Source organism: Acomys minous, assembly GCF_964271855.1.
Source record: "Acomys minous genome assembly, chromosome: 10".
Taxonomy (NCBI): Eukaryota; Metazoa; Chordata; class Mammalia; order Rodentia; family Muridae; genus Acomys; species Acomys minous.
In genome coordinates, this window is record NC_140491.1 from 70,317,448 (window position 1) to 70,338,185 (window position 20,738).

Below are 20,738 nucleotides of genomic sequence, written 5' to 3' on the forward strand. Positions count from 1 at the left end.
TCTTTTTTTTTTTTTTTAATGGTTTTTCAAGACAGGGTCTCTCTGTGTGTAGCCTTGGCTGTCCTGGACTCACTTTGTAGACCAGGCTGGCCTGGAACTAACAGCAATCCGCCTGCCTCTGCCTCCCGAGTGCTGGGATTAAAGGCCTGCGCCACTGAGCCCGGCTTCACTGTGGATTCTATCTCATGCCTTTTATGTGCATTTACAAACATGGTTAACTGTGTTGAAAGGGGGTGGGTAACGAAAAAAGTAGGAGAAGAAATGAAAGGGGGAATGTTGGAGAAATCGCTCGCTGGGTAAAGTGCTTTGTAGAACAATCCGGGGGACTTGAGCATAGTCCTCAAAACATACGAAAATCCTAGGGGCTCCTTTCTGTCCTTGGTCCTTGATCCCATAGGAGGGAGGAGGCAGAGACTGCTGGCTCCCCAGGCTCTCTGGCTCGCCTGAAGTAACCAGGGAGCTCCAGGTTCTAGCAAAAAAATCTCAAGCAAACGGAACAGTGTGGAGTTTCTGTTTTTTTTCCTCGCCAGTCAACAGGAAGGCCTGTGAAGAACAGTGGAGGGTTAACCTCTGGCTCTACCCCAACACATGTGCACTCACAAGCACACGCTCACACAAAAGCTGCATGTGCAATTCAGTTTAAAATATAAAGTCGGGGAGGATGGAGAGAGAGTTTTTCTGTTACAACGCTGGCTGCTCCGGCAGAGGACTCACAGGATGGCTCCCAGGAGCCGTTTGGAACTCCAGGTCTAGGGGGATCTGGCGCCCTCTTCTGACTGCTTGAGGACACTGCATGTGCATGGTCCACAAATAAAAGAGCAGGCAAAACACCCACACATAAATAAAATGTTTAATAAAGTATAGCTGGGCATGGTGGTACATGCCTTTAATCCCAGCACTCAGGGAGGCAGAGGCAGGCAGCTTTGAGTTCGAGGCCAGCCTGGTCTACAAAGTGAGTCCAGGACAGGCAAGACTACACAGAGAAACCCTGTCTCGAAAAACGAAAAACAAAAACAAACAAACAAAGAAAAAAAACAAAAGAATCAGTTCCTACACGGTAGCTCACAACTATCTGTAACCCCAGTTCCAGGGGTTCAATGCCCGCTTCCGGCTGCTGTGGGTAACAAGGCTCACAAGTGGTGCCCTGACACATGTGCAGGCAAAACATCCATATATATATATAATAAAAATTAAAAACTGAAAGAAAGCTAATTGTAAATTTTAACTCAATGTATGTGTGTTTGCCCGACTGTCCGTATGTAAATCACCTGTGTGCTGGTGCCCTCTTCGCCCAGGAGAGGGCATCAGAACCCGGACCTACCCTGGGTTCTCTGCAAGAGCAGCAGTGCTCTCCGGGCCCCACTACTTGTTTTAAGATTTATTTATTTGTTATTATGTATGCAGTGCTCTGCTTACACACACACCTGCAGGCCAGAAGAGGGCATCATATCACATTATAGATGGTTGTGAGCCACCATGTGGTTCCTGGGAATTGAACTCAGGACCTCTGGAGGAGCAGTCAGTGCTCTTATCCTCTGAGCCATCTCTCCGGCCCCCATGAATGGCCCCTGCTACTTTTTAAAAATGGCTTTACTCTGTTTCCCAAGATAGCCTCAAACTCAGTGATTCTCCTGCCTCAGGCTCCTGATAGTTGGGACTACAGCTTTGACCACCTTGTCCAGCAAAACATAAAAAGATTGTGGCTGGGCGTGGTGTGTGCCTTTAATCCTAGCTCTCAGGAGGGAGAGGCAGGCCTGGTCCTCGACATAGAAAGTTCCAGGACAGCCAAGGCTTGATAGCCAGACCCTGTCTCAAAAACAAAAACAAGCTATGTGGTGGTGGCCCACGCCTTTAACGCCAGTACTGCAGAGGCAGAGGTAGGGGGAGCTTTGAGGTCAGCCTGGTCTAAGGAGCCAGTTCAAGGACAGCCAGGGCTCCATGAACAAGAAACACTCTCTCTCTCTCTCTCTCTCTCTCTCTCTCTCTCTCTCTCTCTCTCTCTCTTTTTTGAGTCAGTGTTTCTCTGTGTAACCATGGCTGTCCTGGACTCATTTGTAGACCAGGCTGGCAGCCTGCCTCTGCCTCCAGAATTCTGGCATTAAAGGCGTTCACCACCACGCCCAGCTAAGAAGCCCTGTCTTGAAAAACCAAACCAAACAAACAAAAAAGGATTGTATAATTATGTTAAAACTTTTGGATAATATAAACTCCAAAGGAGGAGGGGGGAGAACATCCCAAATCCTAGCACCACCCTGTTCTGAGATACAGTCTCATACAGCCCAGCCTGAGCTCCCACTTTGTATAGCCCAGGCTAGCCCTAAATTCCTGATCCTCCTGCCTCCCCCTCCTGAGTGCTGAGATTATATTCATGGACCACTGTACCTCTAATTTTATTTTATTTGGGGGCTGTACAGGCCAGAACTTGAGAGGTTCCTGCCTTAGCTTCCCCAATAGCTGAGGTGACAAGCCTGTGCCACGATACTCATCCTAAGATAAACTCTTTGAGGTCAGCCTCCTAAAATTTGAGCCAACCCTGGCTCCTGAGTCAAACTGAGCCTTCTTGCCTCCCACACTGCTCTGCGAGGGGGGCCTTGGTGGTCTCAGAGATAAGGAACAAAAAAAATATCTATTTTAATCTTTCTTCTTTTGTACCTTTCTTTAATATTTTATTTAATTTTAATTTATGTGTGTTGGTGTAAGGGTGTCAGAATCTTGGAGTTACAGTTGTAAGCCACCATGTGGGTGCTGGGAATTAAACCCGGGTCCTTTGGAAGAACAGGCAGTGCTCTTAACCACTGAGCCATCTCTCCAGCCCCTTTGGTGCCTTTCTTTTTGTTACATTTTATCTATTTTGTGGGGGAGGTGACAATGCTACAGTATACATGTGGAGGTCAGAGGACAACTTGCAAAAGTGAATTCTCTCCTTCCACCATGTGGTTGTGTCCCGGGGATCGAACTCAGGCCCTCAGGCTTGGTGGCAAGCACTTTTAGCCACAGAAGCCACCTCACCAGCCCTGAACTTTTCTCTCTTAAGTCGTGCTATCCTGGTTTAGAGATGGGCTGAGCTCTCTATGTTATATGAGTAAGTTACAACGCACAGGACTGCTATGAGCCTCTTAACCTCAATATCCATGGTTACTGTAATGTGCACGCCTCCTCAGCGCTTTTAAAACTTTAATTAGTGATACGGGCAAAGGCTACCTCTTGGTCTGGGCAATGCCAGGTAGGTTTCTTTTTGGTTTGTTTGTGTCTTGGTCCGTGTTCCATTGCTGTGAAGAGACGCTACAATCAACGCAACTCCTATAAAAGAAAGTATTTAATTGCCACTTTGCTTACAATTGAAGGTGTTTAGTCCCTTTTCCCAGGGTGGGGAACATGTGGCATCCATGGGCTGGAGCAGGAGGTGCGAGGAGTGGGGGGAGGGGGTGAACAAAACTGGTGTCCTGTTTCATTTGGTTTTGTTTTTTTAAACCAGTCTCAGTTGCCCAGGCTGCCCTTGAACTTGATATTTAGCTGGAGATAGCTTTGATTCTACTATTTCCGCTCTCCTAGCCGTATGCTGGCATTACGGGTGTGTGCAGCCACTGCCCGGCCACATTTGCTCTTTATACTCTTTAGGTCTCCAGGATTCACCAGCGTACCTGGAGCGTGGCCATTGTCCCTGCGGCGGGATATTCCACAGTGTGAATGCTCCATAACACTAAAAACAAAATACAACAAACAAACAAACCCTTGCCAGGGTGGTGGTAGCAGATGCCTTTCAGCCCAGCAGTTGGGAGGCAGAGGTGGATGTGAGTTCGAGGCCAGCCTGGTCTACAGAGTGAGTTCCAGGACAGCTAGGGCTACACAGAGAGACCCCGTTGCAAAAACACAAGCCAAACTTTCCGTTCTCCTGTTGGTAGATATCTGGACCATTTCTAGTTTTGTATTTCAAATCGCGCAGCCGTGAACACCAGTGTGTCCATCTGCAGGGACTTCTAGGTACCCAGGGTACAGAGTTGGAAATGTGTACTGTGGTGTTTTCCTAAGTGATTACACAACGCCGAGCTCTTTAAACTCGCTCTCTGTAAACTGCCCCGTCAGTGTCCCTGCTGCTCTCTCCGGGCATGCACACGGACTAATTTGACCAGCCTCTTAAGAGCACTATGGACAGGCTGGGTCTGTATTTATTTAATCAGCCTTCTAACAGGCTACTTAGGTCTCTTCTGCGTGTGCGTGTGTACATATGTATATGTTCATGTGGGTAAAGGCCAAAGGTCAACCTCCAACGTTGTCATGTGTGGAGCCCAAGGGTCAACCTCCAGTGTTGCTCTCTTGCTAACCTGGAAGGCCCTGATAAGCCAGCCAGAGGAATCTCTCTCTCTTCACACCCCCAGAGTTTGGATTACAAACACATGACATCATAGGGTTGCAGCGGTGCATGCCTTTATTCCCGCACTCAGGAGGCAGAGACAGCAGAGCTGTGGGTTCAAAGCCAGCCTAGTCTACAGAGCCAGGTTCAGGACAGCCAGGGCTACAGGGAGAAACCCTGTTTGGAAAAGCAAAAACATGGCATCAGGCATCATTTCTGCCTTACTTGACTATCTCTCTCGCTAGCCCTCAAGTTGCTTTTTTCTTTTTCTTTTTTAGTTTTTCCAGACAGGGTTTCTCGGTGTAGCCTTGGCTGTCCTGGACTCACTTTGTAGACCAGGCTGGCCTCGAACTCACAGCGGTCCGCCTGCCTCTGCCTCCCTAGTGCTGGGATTAAAGGCGTGTGCCACCACGCCCGGCTGCTTTTTCCTTTTTTCAATTTTTAATTTAATTTTTCGCAGGGGGTGTTTTACCTGCATTTATGGCTGGGTGACACACACATGTGCGGTACCTATGGACGCCAGAAGAGGGCGTCAGACCCCAGGTCCTCTAGAAGAGTAGTCAGTATTTTTAACTGCTGAGGCATCTCTCCAGTCTTGCTTCCCTGTAGTTACATAAAATAACACGATATATAGGATGAAGAGAGCTGAGCCAAGATCTCCCTATGTATCCCTGGCCAGCCTGGAACTCACTATGTCTACCAGGGTGACCTTGAACTTGTAGCAGTCCTCAGGCTTCTACCTCCGGCAGAAGCTACGTTTTTGAGACCTTGTTTGCTCCATTTTCCGGAGGTAAGGGAATGAAGTAATCAGGCTGTTCCGTGGGGACTAGGGGGGCAGGGAATTAATGGCCAGAGTTCGAGCCCAGTGATCTTTTCTCAGTTTCCCCATCCGAGGTCCTGGTGTCCGTTTTGGGCGGGGGGGGGGGGGGGGGAGAGGGAGAGGAGAGAGGAGAAAGAGAAGAGAGAGAGGATGCAAAGGAGAGGCTGTTGGAGAGCATCTTTCCTCTCTGGCACCTCCTTGGGGCGGAGCCACCCGTACCCGGAGGCTCCGCCCTCCCGCCTAGCCCTGGCCGGGTCCGGGAGCGGCGGTGCCGGCGCTAGGACCCCGCGGGTCGGAGCTGCGGCGGGGCCTGGCCGGCCTGGGCAGCGCAGACCCTGGTTCTCGGCTCCCGGCGCCATGTGAGGGGGTGCGGGGGCCGCGGGGGGCCGGGCGCTCCCCGGCGGAGGTGAGCGGGTGCTGCGCGGGGGCGGGCAGCAGAGGGGGGCTTGTGGTTGCGCCTTAGGGGATAGAGAACCGCTAGGCATGGGGGACCCCAAGGCTCCCCGAACCCACTCTCCTTGCTAATTGCACCCCGAGATGTAAAAGCTTGCGGGGTTCTCCGGGCCACTCGCGTTGGAGATGGAGGCACCCTGCCGCGGCCCCGCACCCTTCTGCTGCGGAGCCGGCCGGGGTCAGGATGCTGGACCCCGGAGTGCAATAGCCGAAGAGGGGGCACAGGGCTGAGCCTCCCACGCGGCACTTGGGGATACCCAGCTCCCGGCACCTGGCGAAGCGAAGCCCCAGACCCAGCTCAGGGTGCGGCCCTCACTCTCAGCTCAGAACTCATCCTCCGCACGTCCAGCCTCGGGGCTGAGTCTAGGATCCAGGGCTGCCATCTCCCCCGGGGGAGTCAGCGGCGACCCCACCAGGCCCGTCTACTCCACGTCGAACTAGGTGCCTGGCGCACGCACAGGCTGGAGGGGCGGGGGGACCCTCCTGGCTCCACCCTGTAAACAAACGTGCCTACAAGGTTCCCCGGGCTAGCAAGGCGCGTTGCCTCGCTGGTCCATCAGTCTCCTCATCTATGAAATGGGGAGCAAGAGCACCTACCAGGCTTTGCAAGGAGGGTTCTGTAGGCAGGCGATGCTTAGCGTGTGGCTGTGCCTGGGTGGCATGTTCCGTAATATAGGGGTAGTCCCTGGCTTGGGGTCAAGGGGAGGAGGATGGTTTTTGGAACAGGCTTGTGCAGGGGCGGGCATTGAACGGAGTAACCCTAAGGCCAAGGACGTCTGATAGAGCACTTTCAAGCCCTGGGCGCTCCTTGTCACATCTGCGTGCACCCTTCCAATCACCCTAGGAGTTACCAGTTCTTATTCCCATTTCACAGATGAGGAAACTGAGGCTCAGAGAGGTCACATGGCTTGCTCGAGGCCCCCCAGCCAGTAAGTGTGGACCCGACATTCGCACTGGCACCTGATATGCTGCTCTGACCATGGCTTCCTCAGAGCAGGACCGTGACGGGGCTGACCAGGGGGACCGTGGTCCTGGCTGAGGGCACTGCTCAGGCAAAGGTGGGAAAGTGGAGCGTGGGCCTGGGACCTGGACTGCTCCAGGTGTCTGGAGCACGGGGCATGCGCAGGACAGGGTAGTAAGACCGAGATCTGTCTGGGGGCTGTGGCCAGCCGGCCAGCCCGGGGAGCGCTTTGAAATGCTGGAGGTGGCAAGGCTGATGGGGTGGCTCTAAGATTCGGGATTCCTGTCTTTTGGCCTAACGGTTTGGGTCCAAGGACAAGCCGCGCCTCCCTTCCGATGAGCCTCAGTTTTGCCCGGTGGGGACTGATGGGAATCTGGGGTCTCTATTGACAAGCAGTGCAGGGGTGGCCCAAGAGAACCCGCGAAGCCTGGGGAGGGAGGGGGGAGCCGCCATGGGGCGGGGTCGTGCTTGGCGATGGGAGGGGCTAGGCCTGGCCAATCAGGAGCAGGGTGAGTGTGTGGCGCTCTGGCCTGAGGTTTCTAGCTATTCCTGGTGTGGGAGTAAACAGCAGCTAGGTCAGGGGGCGGAGATAGTGACAGGAACCGAGAGGCCCCCAGGGGAGCGCTCTGAGCCGGGGAACCCCTCTACATCCAAGCCCAGTTTTCTTTCTACACCATCCCTTTCTACCTTGCAGCTGGAGGTGGCGGGCTGGAACCACTTACGGCCGGCTTACAGGTGGGGGAGTGAAGTGTGGACCAGCCAGGCCCAGAGGTGGGAGGAGCGGGTTAGGGAGTGGGGCAGGCACACAGCTGGGCCTGGGCAGGACCGCCTGTCTAAGGCTGTGATTGCAGACATCTCTCAGCCTAGACACTATACCTCTGAGAATCATGGCTGTGCCCTTGACCCCAAGATCACTCTGGCCAATGACCCAATTGATTGATTCAGAGGTCTGTGAGGTGGCCCCTGGGGGGGGGGAGTCGAGGGTCTAGGAAACTTGGACCATTTTGGCTTAAAGTATGAGTGGGAACCTGGACAAAATGGATGCAGCCCTGAGCCTAAATGTTTGGTAGAGGCGACATCTGTGATCCAGCTGCATTCAGTTGGGGGGCGGCGGGGCTCCGGCCATAACCCTTTCTGGTGGCTTGCAGGTGTGACCCCACAACCTTGCCCCCCGGGCCACCTGTAGGACGCTGGCCTCTACCCCTCAGCAGACGCCGGAGAGAGATGAGTAGCAACAAAGTAAGTCCCCTCTATTTCTCATCCGCGTTTGAGCTGCTCGAAACCTTCTGAGAGAAATGGGTGCCGGGCCGTGGCACCAGCACTCTAAAGCACACAGGAGAGAGCCAGGACTCAGGAGGCCTGGGTTCAAACTCTGCTTCAGCCACTGGGCCTCACTCTGAAACCCAAGGTCTTCTCTGATTCTGATAAAAGCTTGACTTGTTTATCTGTGGGAAAGCATCGGCCTCCTTGGAAAGGAGACGGGGAAGTGAGCAGGGGCGGTGGGGGAGTGGCCGTGTTGCACCTGGATCCCCGTTTGTTCCTGTTTCCTGAGCACCTAACCATGTGTTTGATCCCCAAACATCTTTCCCAGGCTCCACGGCAGTGGGAGGTTTGAAAGTGGGCAGGTAGTTTTATTAGTCTGAGTCTACAGTCCTTTGACAGGGAGAGTTTCATACAGAGAGTTAGCTATGGCAACAGGGAATGAAACTCTTAAGAAACAGTGGTGTCCTGGGCGCAGTGGCGCACGCCTCTAATCGCAGCACTCAGGAGGCAGAGGCAGGCAGATCGCTGTGAGTTCGAGGCCAGCCTGGGCTACAAAGTGAGTCCAGGACAGCCAAGGATACACAGAGAGACCCTGTCTCGAAAAACCAAAAAAAAAACAAAAACAAAAAAAAAAAAAAAGAAAAAGAAAAGAAAAAGAAAAAGAAACAGTGGGGTGGCAGTGGCGCACGCCTTTAATCCCAGCCCTCAAGAGGCAGAGGCAGGTGGATTGCTGTGAGTTCCAGGGTAGCCAGGACTATACAGAGGAGCCCTGTCTGGAAACAAAACAAAACAAATGGTGAGCCAGGCATGGTGGTGCACACCTTTAATCCCAGCAGGAGGATGAGGCAGGTGGATCTCTGTAAGTTTCTGGACGACCAGGACTAACTAGAGAGACCTATCTCAAACAAAATAAAACAAACAAACAAACAAACAAAAAAAACCAAATCCAAAGCCAACTGTGGTATCGAGTGCCTTTAATCCCAGCATTCGGGAGGTAGAGGCAGGTGGATCGCTGTGAGTTCAAGACCAGCCTGGTCTACAAAGTAAGTCTAGGACAGCCAAGGGTACACAGAGAAACCCTGTCTCGAAAAACCAAAAAAAGAAAAAAAAATGTTTGAGTATACCCCCGGCTGGCCTCACCATGCACCTGAGGAAGACTTAGAACTTCTAAGTGCCGGGACTTCAGGCCCACACCTCCATGCCTGGTTTAGGTAATGCTGGGAATCAACCCCGGCTGGGAATCAACCCCGGCTGCCAGCATGCTGGTCCAGCACCCACTGACCCACACTCCCAGTTCCTAGACTTGGACTTCCTGAAGTTTGGTGATACAAAAATGCGAAAAGCATTTAGTGGGACCTGCATTTTGAAATGTGAGAATTGGATTATGACACTCCTCTGGTGACAGTGGGTGGGACGGAGGCCTGCAGCTTCCCATGACCCCTTCTGGCTGAGAGGCAGTTGACACATTGCTGTGCAGTTGTAGCTGAGCCTGGATGTTGCTGAGCAGGCTGTGTGTATCAGGCACCTGATTGTTAAGTCAAGGACCCGGTATAAGTAAGCTCCTCCTGCTTCTGGGTGGTGTGATGGTTTGAGTGCCTTGGAGGTGCGCTGAACTTTAAGTAACCTGTGGTCCCAGTGGGAACCGGAGGGACTTGGGGGCCTGCCCTGCCTGCCGGTACTCCTTCAGTGTCTCTCCACCATCAAATCTTAAGATGCTTTGGCAAGGAAAAATATTTAAGAGTTCAGATCCATTTTCACCAAGCAGGCAAAACAGATAATTGTGGAGTGTTAAGTGACTCGTTCCTGCGTATTTATAAGGAATTGCTTCCGGGATTTCCTGGGGAGACACAAATCCAAGGATGGAATCTCAAGGTCCTCATATAGGACTGCTTAGTGATTGCACATAACGCGCACACATCCTCTGTAGAGTTGGTCATCACTAGAACTAGTGGGTGCGCGACAGACACTGCTGCTGTGGTGGCCCGCGCTTGTCATCCCAGCACTTAGGGAGCAGAGGAGGGATCAGGAGATCAGAGCCAGCCTTGATCATCTAGTGAGTTGGAGTTAGCCTGGCCTATATGAGATACTTTATTTTTATTTATTTATTTGTTTGTTGTTTTGTTTTGTTTTTCAAGACAGGGTTTCTCTGTGTAGCCTTGGCTGTCCTGGACTCGCTTTGTAGACCAGGCTGGCCTCACAGTGATGCGCCTGCCTCTGCCTCCCGAGTGCTGGGATTAAAGGCGTGCGCCACCACCGCCCGGCCATTTCTGTTTTTTTGAGACAGTTTCTCTGTGTAACAGTCCTGGTTGTCCTGGAACTCAATTCTAGAACCAGGCTGGCCTCAAACTCACAAAGATCTACCTGCTTCTGCCTCCTGAGTTCTGGTATTAAAGGTGCGCTTCACCATGGCCCAACAAGAGACATTTTCTTTTGTTGTTGTTTTGGTTTTCCGAGACAGCGTAGGGTTTCTCTGTGTAGCCCTGGCTGTCCTGGACTCTCTTTGTAGACCAGGCTGGCCTCGAACTCACAGAGATCTGCCTGCCTCTGCCTCCGGAGTGCTGAGAGGCTTTCTTAAAACAAAGCAAGACAAAAAACACACCTCACAAAATTAGGGACTTAATAAGAAGCTAGGAAACCTGTGTATGTTCAGTCCTGGTACAATCTGCCTACACTGTTGGTTGTGGTGTGTTGAATCCACTGACCCCGAAATGTGTGGGGCCAGCTCTAGTGACATCCAATGGAGAGTTACTATCAGGGGGAAGCCATGGCCTTGCATTTGCTTGTGTCTAGGCCTCCACTGCAGGGAACCTTGTCACCCTGATCCGGTTCAGTGCAGCAAGCCCTTCCTTTAAACCATCTTTTCCAGTCCGTGGAGCCCAGGCTCCAATTAAACTTGCAGCAATCCTCAGGCCTCAGCCTTCAAAGCACTGGGATTATAAGTGTGCAACACCATGCCACTCTCTTCTTAAGAGCCTTCCGCAGGCCTCCGCCTGGGGCCTGGGAGCAAAGGCCCACCCAGTCCCAGGACGCACAGCTACATACAGGTCTAGTTTGAGGGGATCGCTGTTAGCAAGCGACATGAGCAGACTGGAAAGATGGTTCAAAGGTAATTGTCTCATATGTGCGAGGCCCTAGGTTCAATCCCCGGCGGGAGGGAGGAGTAAAAAGGAACCATGAAGGGGGAGTGCCAGGTGAGGAAGCGGCACCTGAACTCATCTGGTCTGACATGAAGGGGTGGGCGGCAGGGGCGCCACCGAGCCTGCTGTGCCCGTGTGCCTGGATCCTCAATGGCCTCTTCCCTCCCCAGGAGCAGCGGTCAGCAGTGTTTGTGGTCCTCTTTGCCCTCATCACCATCCTGATCCTGTACAGCTCCAACAGTGCCAACGAGGTCTTCCACTACGGCTCCCTGCGGGGCCGCACGCGCAGGCCTGTTAACCTCAAGAAGTGGAGTTTCTCCAACGCCTACTTCCCTATCCTCGGCAACAAGGTAGAGAAGCTTCCGGCGAGTTCCCGGGCCTCTGTACGCCCCACCCACCTCCCCGACTCTTTTTTCTTTTTCTTTTCTTTCTTTCTCTTTTTTTTTTTTTTTTCAAGACAAGGCCTCTCTGCGTTATCCTTTGCTGTCCTGGACTCACTTTGTAGACCAGGCTGGCCTCGAACTCACAGCGATCCGCCTGCCTCTGCCTCCCCAGGGAGTGCTGGGATTAAAGGCGTGCACCACCCCTTCCCCACCTCCCCCCACCCCCACCACCTCCCTGAATCTTCTTGCCGTCTCCTAAAGGATGGCAGAGGCCTATAAGTCAAGTTCGGGGCCCTTTGCTTGACGCGGGATCTTGGAAAGTGTTCTGGAGAGGGCCTTAGTTCTTTCTTGGGTCCTGCCTTTAGAGTTAAAAAGCGTATTGCCACCTTGCGTGGTGTCACGCCTTTAATCCCAGCACTGGGGAGGCAGAGGCAGGAGGATCTCTGTCTGAGTTTGAGGCCAGCCTGGATTACAGAGGGAGTTCTGGGACAGCCAGGGCAGTAGCCGGCTTTTGCTACTTTGTGAATTGCTTTTGCTCTCTTCTGCCTTTCTCCGCCCTAGTGTTAACCCCCTAACACTAGACAGGAGAGAAAAAGGGATGTAAGGAAAAGGGGACAATGTTGTTGTTCGACTACTTCCTGCTGATTGGGGGTGTCCAGTTTTTTGGGGCAAATTTGATGATCTTCACTGTCAGGATACCTAATATTTTCTCATTTCTTTGCACATGACTCACTTGACAGACTTCATCCAACCAACAATGACCACCTGGTCACTCTGGGACCTAGCATTTATAGCTCCTCTGAAAAGTTCCCAGAATTCCAAAGGTCACACACTTCACAGAAACTATCTGCAGCTGCAAAACCACGGCCCTGCCAGAGCACGAGGCAATCATAGTCACCTGCTGTGAGGCAGCCTCATCTCCCCACACCTGGGACTAAAAAAAAGCATACGCCCATAACATTCTGTGTGTGCTTGTTTTTTGTTTTTCCTTTTTTGGTTTTTCGAGACAGGGTTTCTCTGTGTAGCCTTGGCTATCCTGGACTTCCTTGTAGACCAGGCTGGCCTCAAACTCACAGCGATCCATCTGCCTCTGCCTCCGAGTGCTGGGGTTAAATGCATGCACCACCACCCCTAGCTTCTAGTATTTTTTGTTTGTTTGTTTGTTTTGTTTTGTTTTGTTTTGTTTTACCAAAATCACTCAGTTCTCACTACACAGGGCCACACAGAGAAACCCTGTCTTTAAAACAACCAAACAACCTTTTGGTTTTCATGGATCTCTGGGGACACACCGCCATAAGCTTGGTCACCCTTTATCATCAAGTGCCAGCTGCTCCGTGCTGTTGTGCCCCTGGAAGAGATGAGGTGATCAAGGCTGAGAGGGGAAACACTTGGCTAAAACCACACGACGTGGGAGGCCGAGGATTCTTCCAGCCCTTGCTAAGCTGCCGCTAGATAGAAAGGTCACGTGACAGGACTCCACTGGTTAGGGTTCAGCGTGCTACCCCTCCGTGGACCTGGTTAGTGAACCAGTCATGTGATCCCTTGCCTTAGGGAATCTATGGTGTTCATCTATTCAGACTGCTCTCCCTCGCTGAATTTTCTTCAGAGCCTCAGTGTGTCCAGTGGAGGGCTGTTGGCTCGGGCCACACCCTCCCTGGAAAGGATCCTAGGACATGATAAGAGGAGTGAACGTAGAAAGGCAGACAGTGGAACTGCTGAGGAGAGGTGGCTTGAAGGGAAAGGAGCCTGAGCCCGGCGTGTCGCTTCTCCCAGCCTCATGGCTGGAGGACTAGCGAGGGGGCTTGGGTGTCTGGGTGTTGGAGCTTGTTGGAGGCTGTGGACGGATGACCTGCTGCGTTTGGAGGAAGAGTTCTCTTTGCTGGGTTCCCGCCAGCCCGTCTCCTGTTTCTCAGTGTGCTACCTGTATCTTTGTGCGACCAGCCTGCCTCTGTCTCTGGAGTACTGCGATTAGAGGCGTGTGCCACCACGCCCTGCTTAGAATGGGTTTCTTATGACATTTTTATGCATATATTTCAGTCACCTTTGCCCCTCCCTTACTTTCTGTTCCCTGCCCCTTTCTCTCCTTCAACCCCTCCCCTGGCATCCATAAACTGCCTCACGGATGGGCTGGACTTCTAGAGCCTTCTGCTTTTGCCTAGAGGGCTGACATCTTGAGGGGAAGGAACTAACTGTCTGGCCTTTGTTGCTCCGTCCCCAGCCAGTTAGGAATATCTGCAGGACCTAGAATGAATGTGCTATGAAAGGTTAGGATGGGGGCCGGGCGTGGGGGTGCACGCCCACAAACCCAGCACTCGGGAGGCAGAGGCAGGCATATCTCTGAGTTCGAGGCCAGCCTGGTCTACAAAGTTAAGTCCAGGACAGCCAGAGCTGTTACACAGAGAAACTCGGTCTCACAAAAGGTTGTGCGATGGTCACGGCTCCCGCAGACCTGGCTGTGTAGAGCGCAGAACCCAGCGTAAAGCATTCCTCATAGTGATAGTGTCCCTCCCTCTCCTTGCCCCACAGACGCTGCCGTCTCGGTGCAACCAGTGCGTGATCATCACCAGCTCCAGCCACCTGCTGGGTACCAAACTGGGCCCTGAGATTGAACGGGCTGAGTGCACCATCCGCATGAACGATGCTCCCACCACCGGCTACTCGGCCGACGTCGGCAACAAAACCACCTTCCGCGTAGTGGCTCATTCCAGTGTGTTCCGCGTGCTGCGGAAGCCCCAGGAATTTGTCAACCGGACCCCTGAAACTGTGTTCATCTTCTGGGGACCCCCAAACAAGATGCAGAAGCCCCAGGGCAGCCTCCTGCGTGTCATCCAGCGGGCGGGCCTCGCGTTCCCTAACATGGAGGCCTATGCCGTCTCTCCCGCCCGCATGCAGCAGTTTGACGACCTCTTCCGGGGTGAGACGGGCAAGGACAGGTACCGGCCTCCCCCGCCTGCCCACTGCGGTCATCCCTGGCCTGAGACTCCCAGCATGCACTGTGTTGAGGATGTAGTCACTTCTTGTCTACTCTCTGATCAGGTGTTAACGTGGGTCATCTTCAAAGTGCTGGCCATGGCCTCATCCCACCTTCGTTCCCCCATCCTCCCTCCCTCCCTCCCTCCCCCTAGGTTTCTTCTTCCCAGGTTGTTCCACTCCAAGGGAACAGGGGCTCCCAGAATGCTGTGGGCTAAGGCTATGTAGGTAGGTGTTCCTTGTATTTTCTAGGTCAGTGGCTCTCAACCTTCCTAATGCTGCAGCCCTTTAACACATACAGTTCCCCATGTGGGGACCCCCGCCCCCCCAACCATAAGATTATTTTCGTTGCCACTTCATAACTGTAGTTTTGCTACTGTTGTGAACTGTAAGTATCTGATATGTAGGTCATCTGATACGACCCCCTGTAAAAAGGTCATTCGACCTCAAAGAGGCCTCGACCCACAGGTTGAGAACCATTGTTCTAAGTGGTACTCACAATGTGGCACCTATTGTAGAGTCTGGACTCTAGACTGTTCCCAGCATGCCTTGCTTCAAGCACACAGGTACTCCCAGCATGCCCTGTTTTAAAGAAACATCTTGGCTGCAGTGCTCCTCTCTAGTCCTCCCTAGAAGCCTAGTCAGTCCCTCCTATATAAATACAAAGCGGGCCACAGTTAATTTACAGTATTACAGTAGCTAATGAAAATAAAATAATAATAATAATAATAATAATAATAATAATAATAATAATAATAATAGGTACGTTCAACCTTGTTGTTGAAAACTACATTCTGTGCATGCGCTGGTAGATTTATACCTAAGAATAACGTGTTTGAGCCTTTGGCCGCATGTGTCTGTGCACCACATATGTACTCAGTGCCTGAGGAGGTCAGAAAAGGGTGCTCTGTCCCCGGAGATGGAGTTACAGCCAGCTATGCGATACCATGTGGGTGCTGGGAAGTGATCCCAGATCCTCTGGAAGAGCAGGAAGTACTCTCAATCTCTTAGCCATCTCTTCAGCCCCTTTATATCTAATTCTTTTTAAAGGTTTGTAGCTATTACAAGCGATAGTTTTGTTTTGTTTTGTTTTGTTTTTTTAAAGATTTATTTATACAGTATTCTGCCCGCATGTGTGCCTGCTCTGCCAGAAGAGGGCACCTGATCTCATTGTAGATGGTTGTGAGCCACCATGTAGTTGCTGGGGATTGAACTCAGGACCTTTGCAAGAACAGACGATGCTCTTAACCTCTGAGCCATCTTTCCAGCCCCCAACAAGTAATAGTTTTTAATTTTTATTTTTGGCTCCCAGTTATTCATTGTTGGTTTATTTTTTCCTGTGTATATGTATGTGTGTCCGTGAGCATGGATGCATGTGTCCAAGTATGCATACATATGTGCACACGTGCATATAGAGTCCCCACACTGAGGCCAGATGCTTTCCTGGGTACACTGAGACAAAGGCTCTCACTTGGACCCAGGACTCAGTGCCCTGGTGAGGCTAGCAAGCCAGTTTGCTCTGGGCATCCCTGTGTCCCCAACCTGGGCACTTGAATTACAGATTCTGTGCCCACCTGGAGTTTAGGTGGGTGCTGGGGGTCCTGACATTTGCCCAGTGAGTGCTATACCCCCTGAGCCATCTCTTCACTCCTGGTACCAGTGTGTAGTTTATGAAAAATGACAAGTTTTTGTATGACTGTTAAACTCACTAGTTGATTTTTGTAGATTCTTGGAATTTTTCACACATTAATCACGTTATATGCAGATGCAGATTTTTTTTCCCTTCCTTCCCAATCTCTGCCCTTTTTCCCCCGCCTCTTTGCATGGGCTAGGATTTTCAACCCAGGATATTTTTGCTGCCATTTCTCTAGGTTTGAGTATCAGGGTCACAAACTGAAAAAGGTCCCCCTTCTGTCTTGTGGGTGACACTGTGCAGAAGCGCTTTCTTGTCAAGTCTTTGGTGAAGTTCGTTGGTGAAACTGTCTGGGCTTGAAGAGTCCGTTTTTAGAAGATGTTTAGTTTTTGTTGTTATTGTTTTGTTTTTTTGTTTTTAGTTCTAGGGGTGGGAGTCGGGGCCTGAAGTATGCCACGCACACATTCTGCTCTCAGATTTCCAGGCCCCAGGATCACAGACTTCAGCTTCTTTAATGTTCTACTTCAAGATTTTTCTGGCAACCTCTTTCATCTTGGGCAGTTCATGGGTTTTAAGGAGCCGGCCCATTTCATGTAGGTGTTAGATGTATGCAGTTATTCATGGACTTTTCCTTTAGCATCCATAAGGGAGTATAATCACTTCTTTTATTCCCGTCCTTGGCGACTTGTGCCATCTTTGTTTTCTTTGTCTGACTTGTCAGAAGTGTAGGTTTGGGCTTTTGTTTGTTTGTTTGTTTGTTTGTTTGTTTTTGGTTTTTTGAGACAGGGTTTTCTCTGTGTAGCCTTGCCTGTCCTGGACTAACTTTGTAGACCAGGCTGGCCTCGAACTCACATCCATCCACCTGCCTCTGCCTCCCAAATGCTGGAATTAAAGGTGTGCACTATCATGCCTGGCTCAGAAGTGTAGTGTTTTTTGTTTGTTTGTTTTGAGACAGGGTTTCTCTGTGTAATCTTAGCTGTAGGACTCGTTTTGTAGACTAGGCTGGCCTCGAAGTCACATCCACCCATTTGCCTCTGCCTCTCAAGTGCTGGGATTAAAGGTGTGCGCCACCACACCCAGCCAGAAGTGTAGTTTTAAATGTTTCAATGAGCCGTTTACCATCAAATACATGCAAGCTGTCTTCAATGTAAGATGTAATTAAGGCTGGAGAGATGGCTCAGTGGTTAAGAGCACCTGCACTCTTCCAGAGGACCTGAGTTTTGTTCCCAGCACCCACATTGTGTGCCTCAGAGGTGCCTGTAACTCCAGTTCCGGGTGATCTTGTGCCCTCTGCTGGCCGCCGTGAGCACTGCATTCATATGGTGTTTACACAGAGACATGTATGCATGTATGGTAGAGAGACCCGGTCTCAAAACAAATGAATGAAAGAAAACAAAAATATATTATATATATAGTTTTTAAAAAGATGTAACCAAGCCGGACGGTGGTGGTGCACACCTTTAATCCCAGCACTCGGGAGGTAGAGGCGGGCGGACCACTGTGAGTTCGAGGCCAGCCTGGTCTACAAAGTGAGTCCAGGACAGCCAGGACTATACAGAGAAACCCTGTCTAAAAAAAAAAAAAAAGAGTGTAACCAACATCATGTATGACATAGTCTCCGTTCTGCATTTCACGCTACCGAGGGACTCCAGTGTGTATTTGGCACAGCACCTCTCAGACACATATCAAGTGCTTACTAAGCCAACATAGCTGGTGGCTGCTGAAGCTCCAGGGTCGTCTCTGACTAGTTATCCCCATAAGAATTTGGTCCCAGGGGAGGCACAGCTGCTGCTAGCAAGCTTTGCGGTCATGGTTACTCCTGGCATGCCCAGTGTAATTAGCCTCTTTAGTTCATGCCCTAATTCCACTGTGCCACTCCCCTTTGACAGTTTGCGTGTTCCCACAGTGGCTGGCACACAGGTCTCTGCTGTACAGGCAGAGCCTGGATAGACCATTGGTAGAGCTCGGAACCTCCATGTGGGGGGTGGACCATTTCTCCTAGCCTGCTCCCCATCCCTGCCTGCCTGTCCCTTCATCGTGTGACTCCTCTCTGCCCCCCAGGGAAAAGTCCCATTCCTGGTTGAGCACTGGCTGGTTCACCATGGTGATCGCGGTGGAGTTGTGTGACCATGTACACGTTTATGGCATGGTCCCTCCCGACTACTGCAGGTAAGCTCTGCTGTCCAGCGCCCCCTGGGGGCCATGCCCAGTTACTACAGGTGGGGCTGGGTACTTTCTGAGGGGCTTCTGGTGGATGGTTATCCATGCTGTTCCTGCAGAGGGGACGGCAGTAGGAAAAGCCATGGAGTGCTAGCCACGTTCTGCTGGGTGCTGACCATGCATCAAGCACCATTTGCTACCTCGTTCACTCCTCACATGATGCCAGGCTCCTTGTCTTCCTGTTTAATGAGGGGACCTAAGATCTCAGAAACTGTAAGAGGTGCCTGGCCTCTCAGCCCACAGTTTTTGTTTGTTTTTTCGAGACAGGGTTTCTCTGGGTAGCCTTGGCTGGACTCACTTTGTAGACCAGGCTGGCCTCGAACTCACAGCGATCCGCCCACCTCTGCCTCCCACGTGCTGGGATTAAAGGCGTGCGCCACCACACCTGGCTCAGCCCACAGTTCTTAATCACTGCCTCACCCACAACCTCCACTGCTGCCCTGTTGGGGAAAGAAAAAGGTTCCGCTTTTGTTTAGAGGGAACTTGATGGGTCCACAAACCTAGCCCCACCATATACCATGTATATGTAATATACCTATATCTTTATAGATGGGGAAACTGAGGCTCAAGGAAGGGCAGAGAGTTACTCCACTGAGGCCCTGGAGCAGGTGAGGGGTGGAACTAGGAAGGAGCCCCCTCAGACGGCCGCCTTGCCCTCATATCCCTGATCTCCCGTTTGCTGTGCCCAGCCAGCGGCCCCGCCTGCAGCGCGTGCCGTACCACTATTACGAGCCCAAGGGGCCCGATGAATGTGTCACCTACATCCAGAATGAGCACAGCCGTAAGGGCAACCACCACCGCTTCATCACCGAGAAGAGGGTCTTCTCGTCCTGGGCCCAGCTCTACGGCATCACCTTCTCCCATCCCTCCTGGACCTAGCCATCCTGTCCGCGGACCTGGGACAGATAACAGGCGAAGTGGCTCCGGGGCCCAACGGCTTGGCTGGGTTATTTCCCCGGTCAAATCAAATCAGGGCCTTGATGAGGGTTTTTAACCCTCCAGCCAATCAGGGCTGGGGTTAGTCTTTTGGCCAATCAGGGATTTGGAATTCTGTGTGGTTTAATCGGGTGTCAGGGGATGTTTCTTGTCTAGTCAGGGTCTGAGCGTAGTCTTATCAGGGTATTAGGGGTCTTTCTGAGTCAGTCTGAGGCCTAGGATATGTCCTTTCCCATAAGGCCTTGCTTCAGAGCCCCAGGAACGGGCTCCAAATCACTTCCTCCTTAGCTGGGACAACAGGGGTCCTGTCCCAAGGATCTGGGGACTTGGTGTTGCCCCAACAGTTGCCACAATAAGAGATACTATATGGGGTAGGCGCTGCCAGGAGGCTAGACCAGAGATTTGTGCATTTCTAGAAGTGGTAGGGTAGCCTAGGAGGTAGGAGGCAGTGTCCAGTTCTTGGCTTCTTCATGAGTGGCCTTGGACAAGGCCTCTTCTCTTTCTGGCATGCAGTGATGACATCACATTCCCGTGTGCAGACAGAGACCCTCACACGTCATTGTTTTTAAGTGTATATTCCCCGCCACTACCATTCCTCGCTGGGGGACTCCCCTGGCTAGGGATGGGGAGTCTGGGGGAACCTCTCTCCCAACTCCTACTAGAAACTTTAGGGTATTTTTCCGCAAATGCCCCCATGGTTGGGGAGCTCGGAGAGAAGTGGGACAAACATGAAGCTGTTTTCTTAGCCCCTCGCTCCAGCTGCCATTAGCCTGGTTCTAGAAAGGCCAGGCATCTCTGCTCCCTCCCTCCCCTCCAGCAGGAGAGCGCTCTCTGCTGCCCAAGGAGCCTTTGGGGGCTCAGAAAGGGGTATCCCAGGCCTCACCAGGGCCCCAGAGAGTCTTTGTCTGGAGAGATTTGGGCTTTGGGGAGAAGTGTCTTCCCCAAGTTTGGGACGAGAATAGAGAGGCAGGAGCTGGGTTACCTGGATTCTGTCCCTTGTTCAAGCACTTTATTAAGGTTGGGGCTGGGTGGGGGGTATCGAATGCCCATTCTTCCCAGCCTACAAGGGAAGGGCTTTCAGAAGGTGGCTGTGGAGAGACTGACCAGCTTTGAGCCCTTGCACTCTGTGGTAATGAGGGCAGTAACAGCCCCAGATCTGGTTTTGTAATGATTTATACAGAAATAAACACACCTAAACCCCAGGTCAGTGTCTTGAGTCTGCATTTCTCTCTCTTTTTTCCAATAGGGTTTCTCTGTGTAGCCTTGCCTGGACTTTTGTAGACCAGGCTGGCCTCGAACTCAATGATCCACCTGCGTCTGTCTCCTGGGTGCTGGGATTAAAGGCGTGCGCCACCACATCCAGCAAAATTTGCATTTCTTGCTTGTACCTTCTCCCCCTCTACCGCACAGGGTATCCTAAGGACCAGCCTGTAGCCTTTGGGTTGGGAGCTCGCAAGAGGGGTGTCAGTCCTATGTTTCAGCTGCCTGGGGAGTCTGTGTGCAGACCTGGTAGATGTCTATGTGACATTGGGCAAGGCAGTTTGTCTCAGAGTTATCAGTGCTTAAATACTGCCCTCAAGTGGCCCGGGTCCTGGGGAAGGAAGGGCACCA

At 51.8% G+C, this 20,738-nt stretch overlaps 1 protein-coding gene and 1 long non-coding RNA gene across 2 annotated transcripts; one reads left to right on the forward strand and one right to left on the reverse strand.

Annotated features, from left to right (window-relative positions):
* Positions 1–3,718: 3,718 nt before the first annotated feature.
* On the reverse strand, positions 3,719–6,491 carry LOC311607978. Its single transcript, XR_014782804.1, has 3 exons — positions 6,222–6,491; positions 4,824–4,954; positions 3,719–4,528 (listed from the first exon to the last, which is right to left on the reverse strand). It is a non-coding gene; the product is annotated as an uncharacterized lncRNA (long non-coding RNA).
* ST6GALNAC6 (ST6 N-acetylgalactosaminide alpha-2,6-sialyltransferase 6) lies at positions 5,414–20,329 on the forward strand. Its single transcript, XM_084800250.1, is given in 9 exon segments — positions 5,414–5,577; positions 6,499–6,653; positions 6,655–6,669; positions 6,671–6,682; positions 7,734–7,824; positions 11,156–11,335; positions 13,895–14,301; positions 18,033–18,140; positions 18,881–20,329. Coding segments are annotated over 8 exon segments (1,053 nt in total). The 5' UTR covers positions 5,414–5,577; positions 6,499–6,603; the 3' UTR covers positions 19,071–20,329.
* The last annotated feature ends 409 nt before the right edge of the window (positions 20,330–20,738 follow it).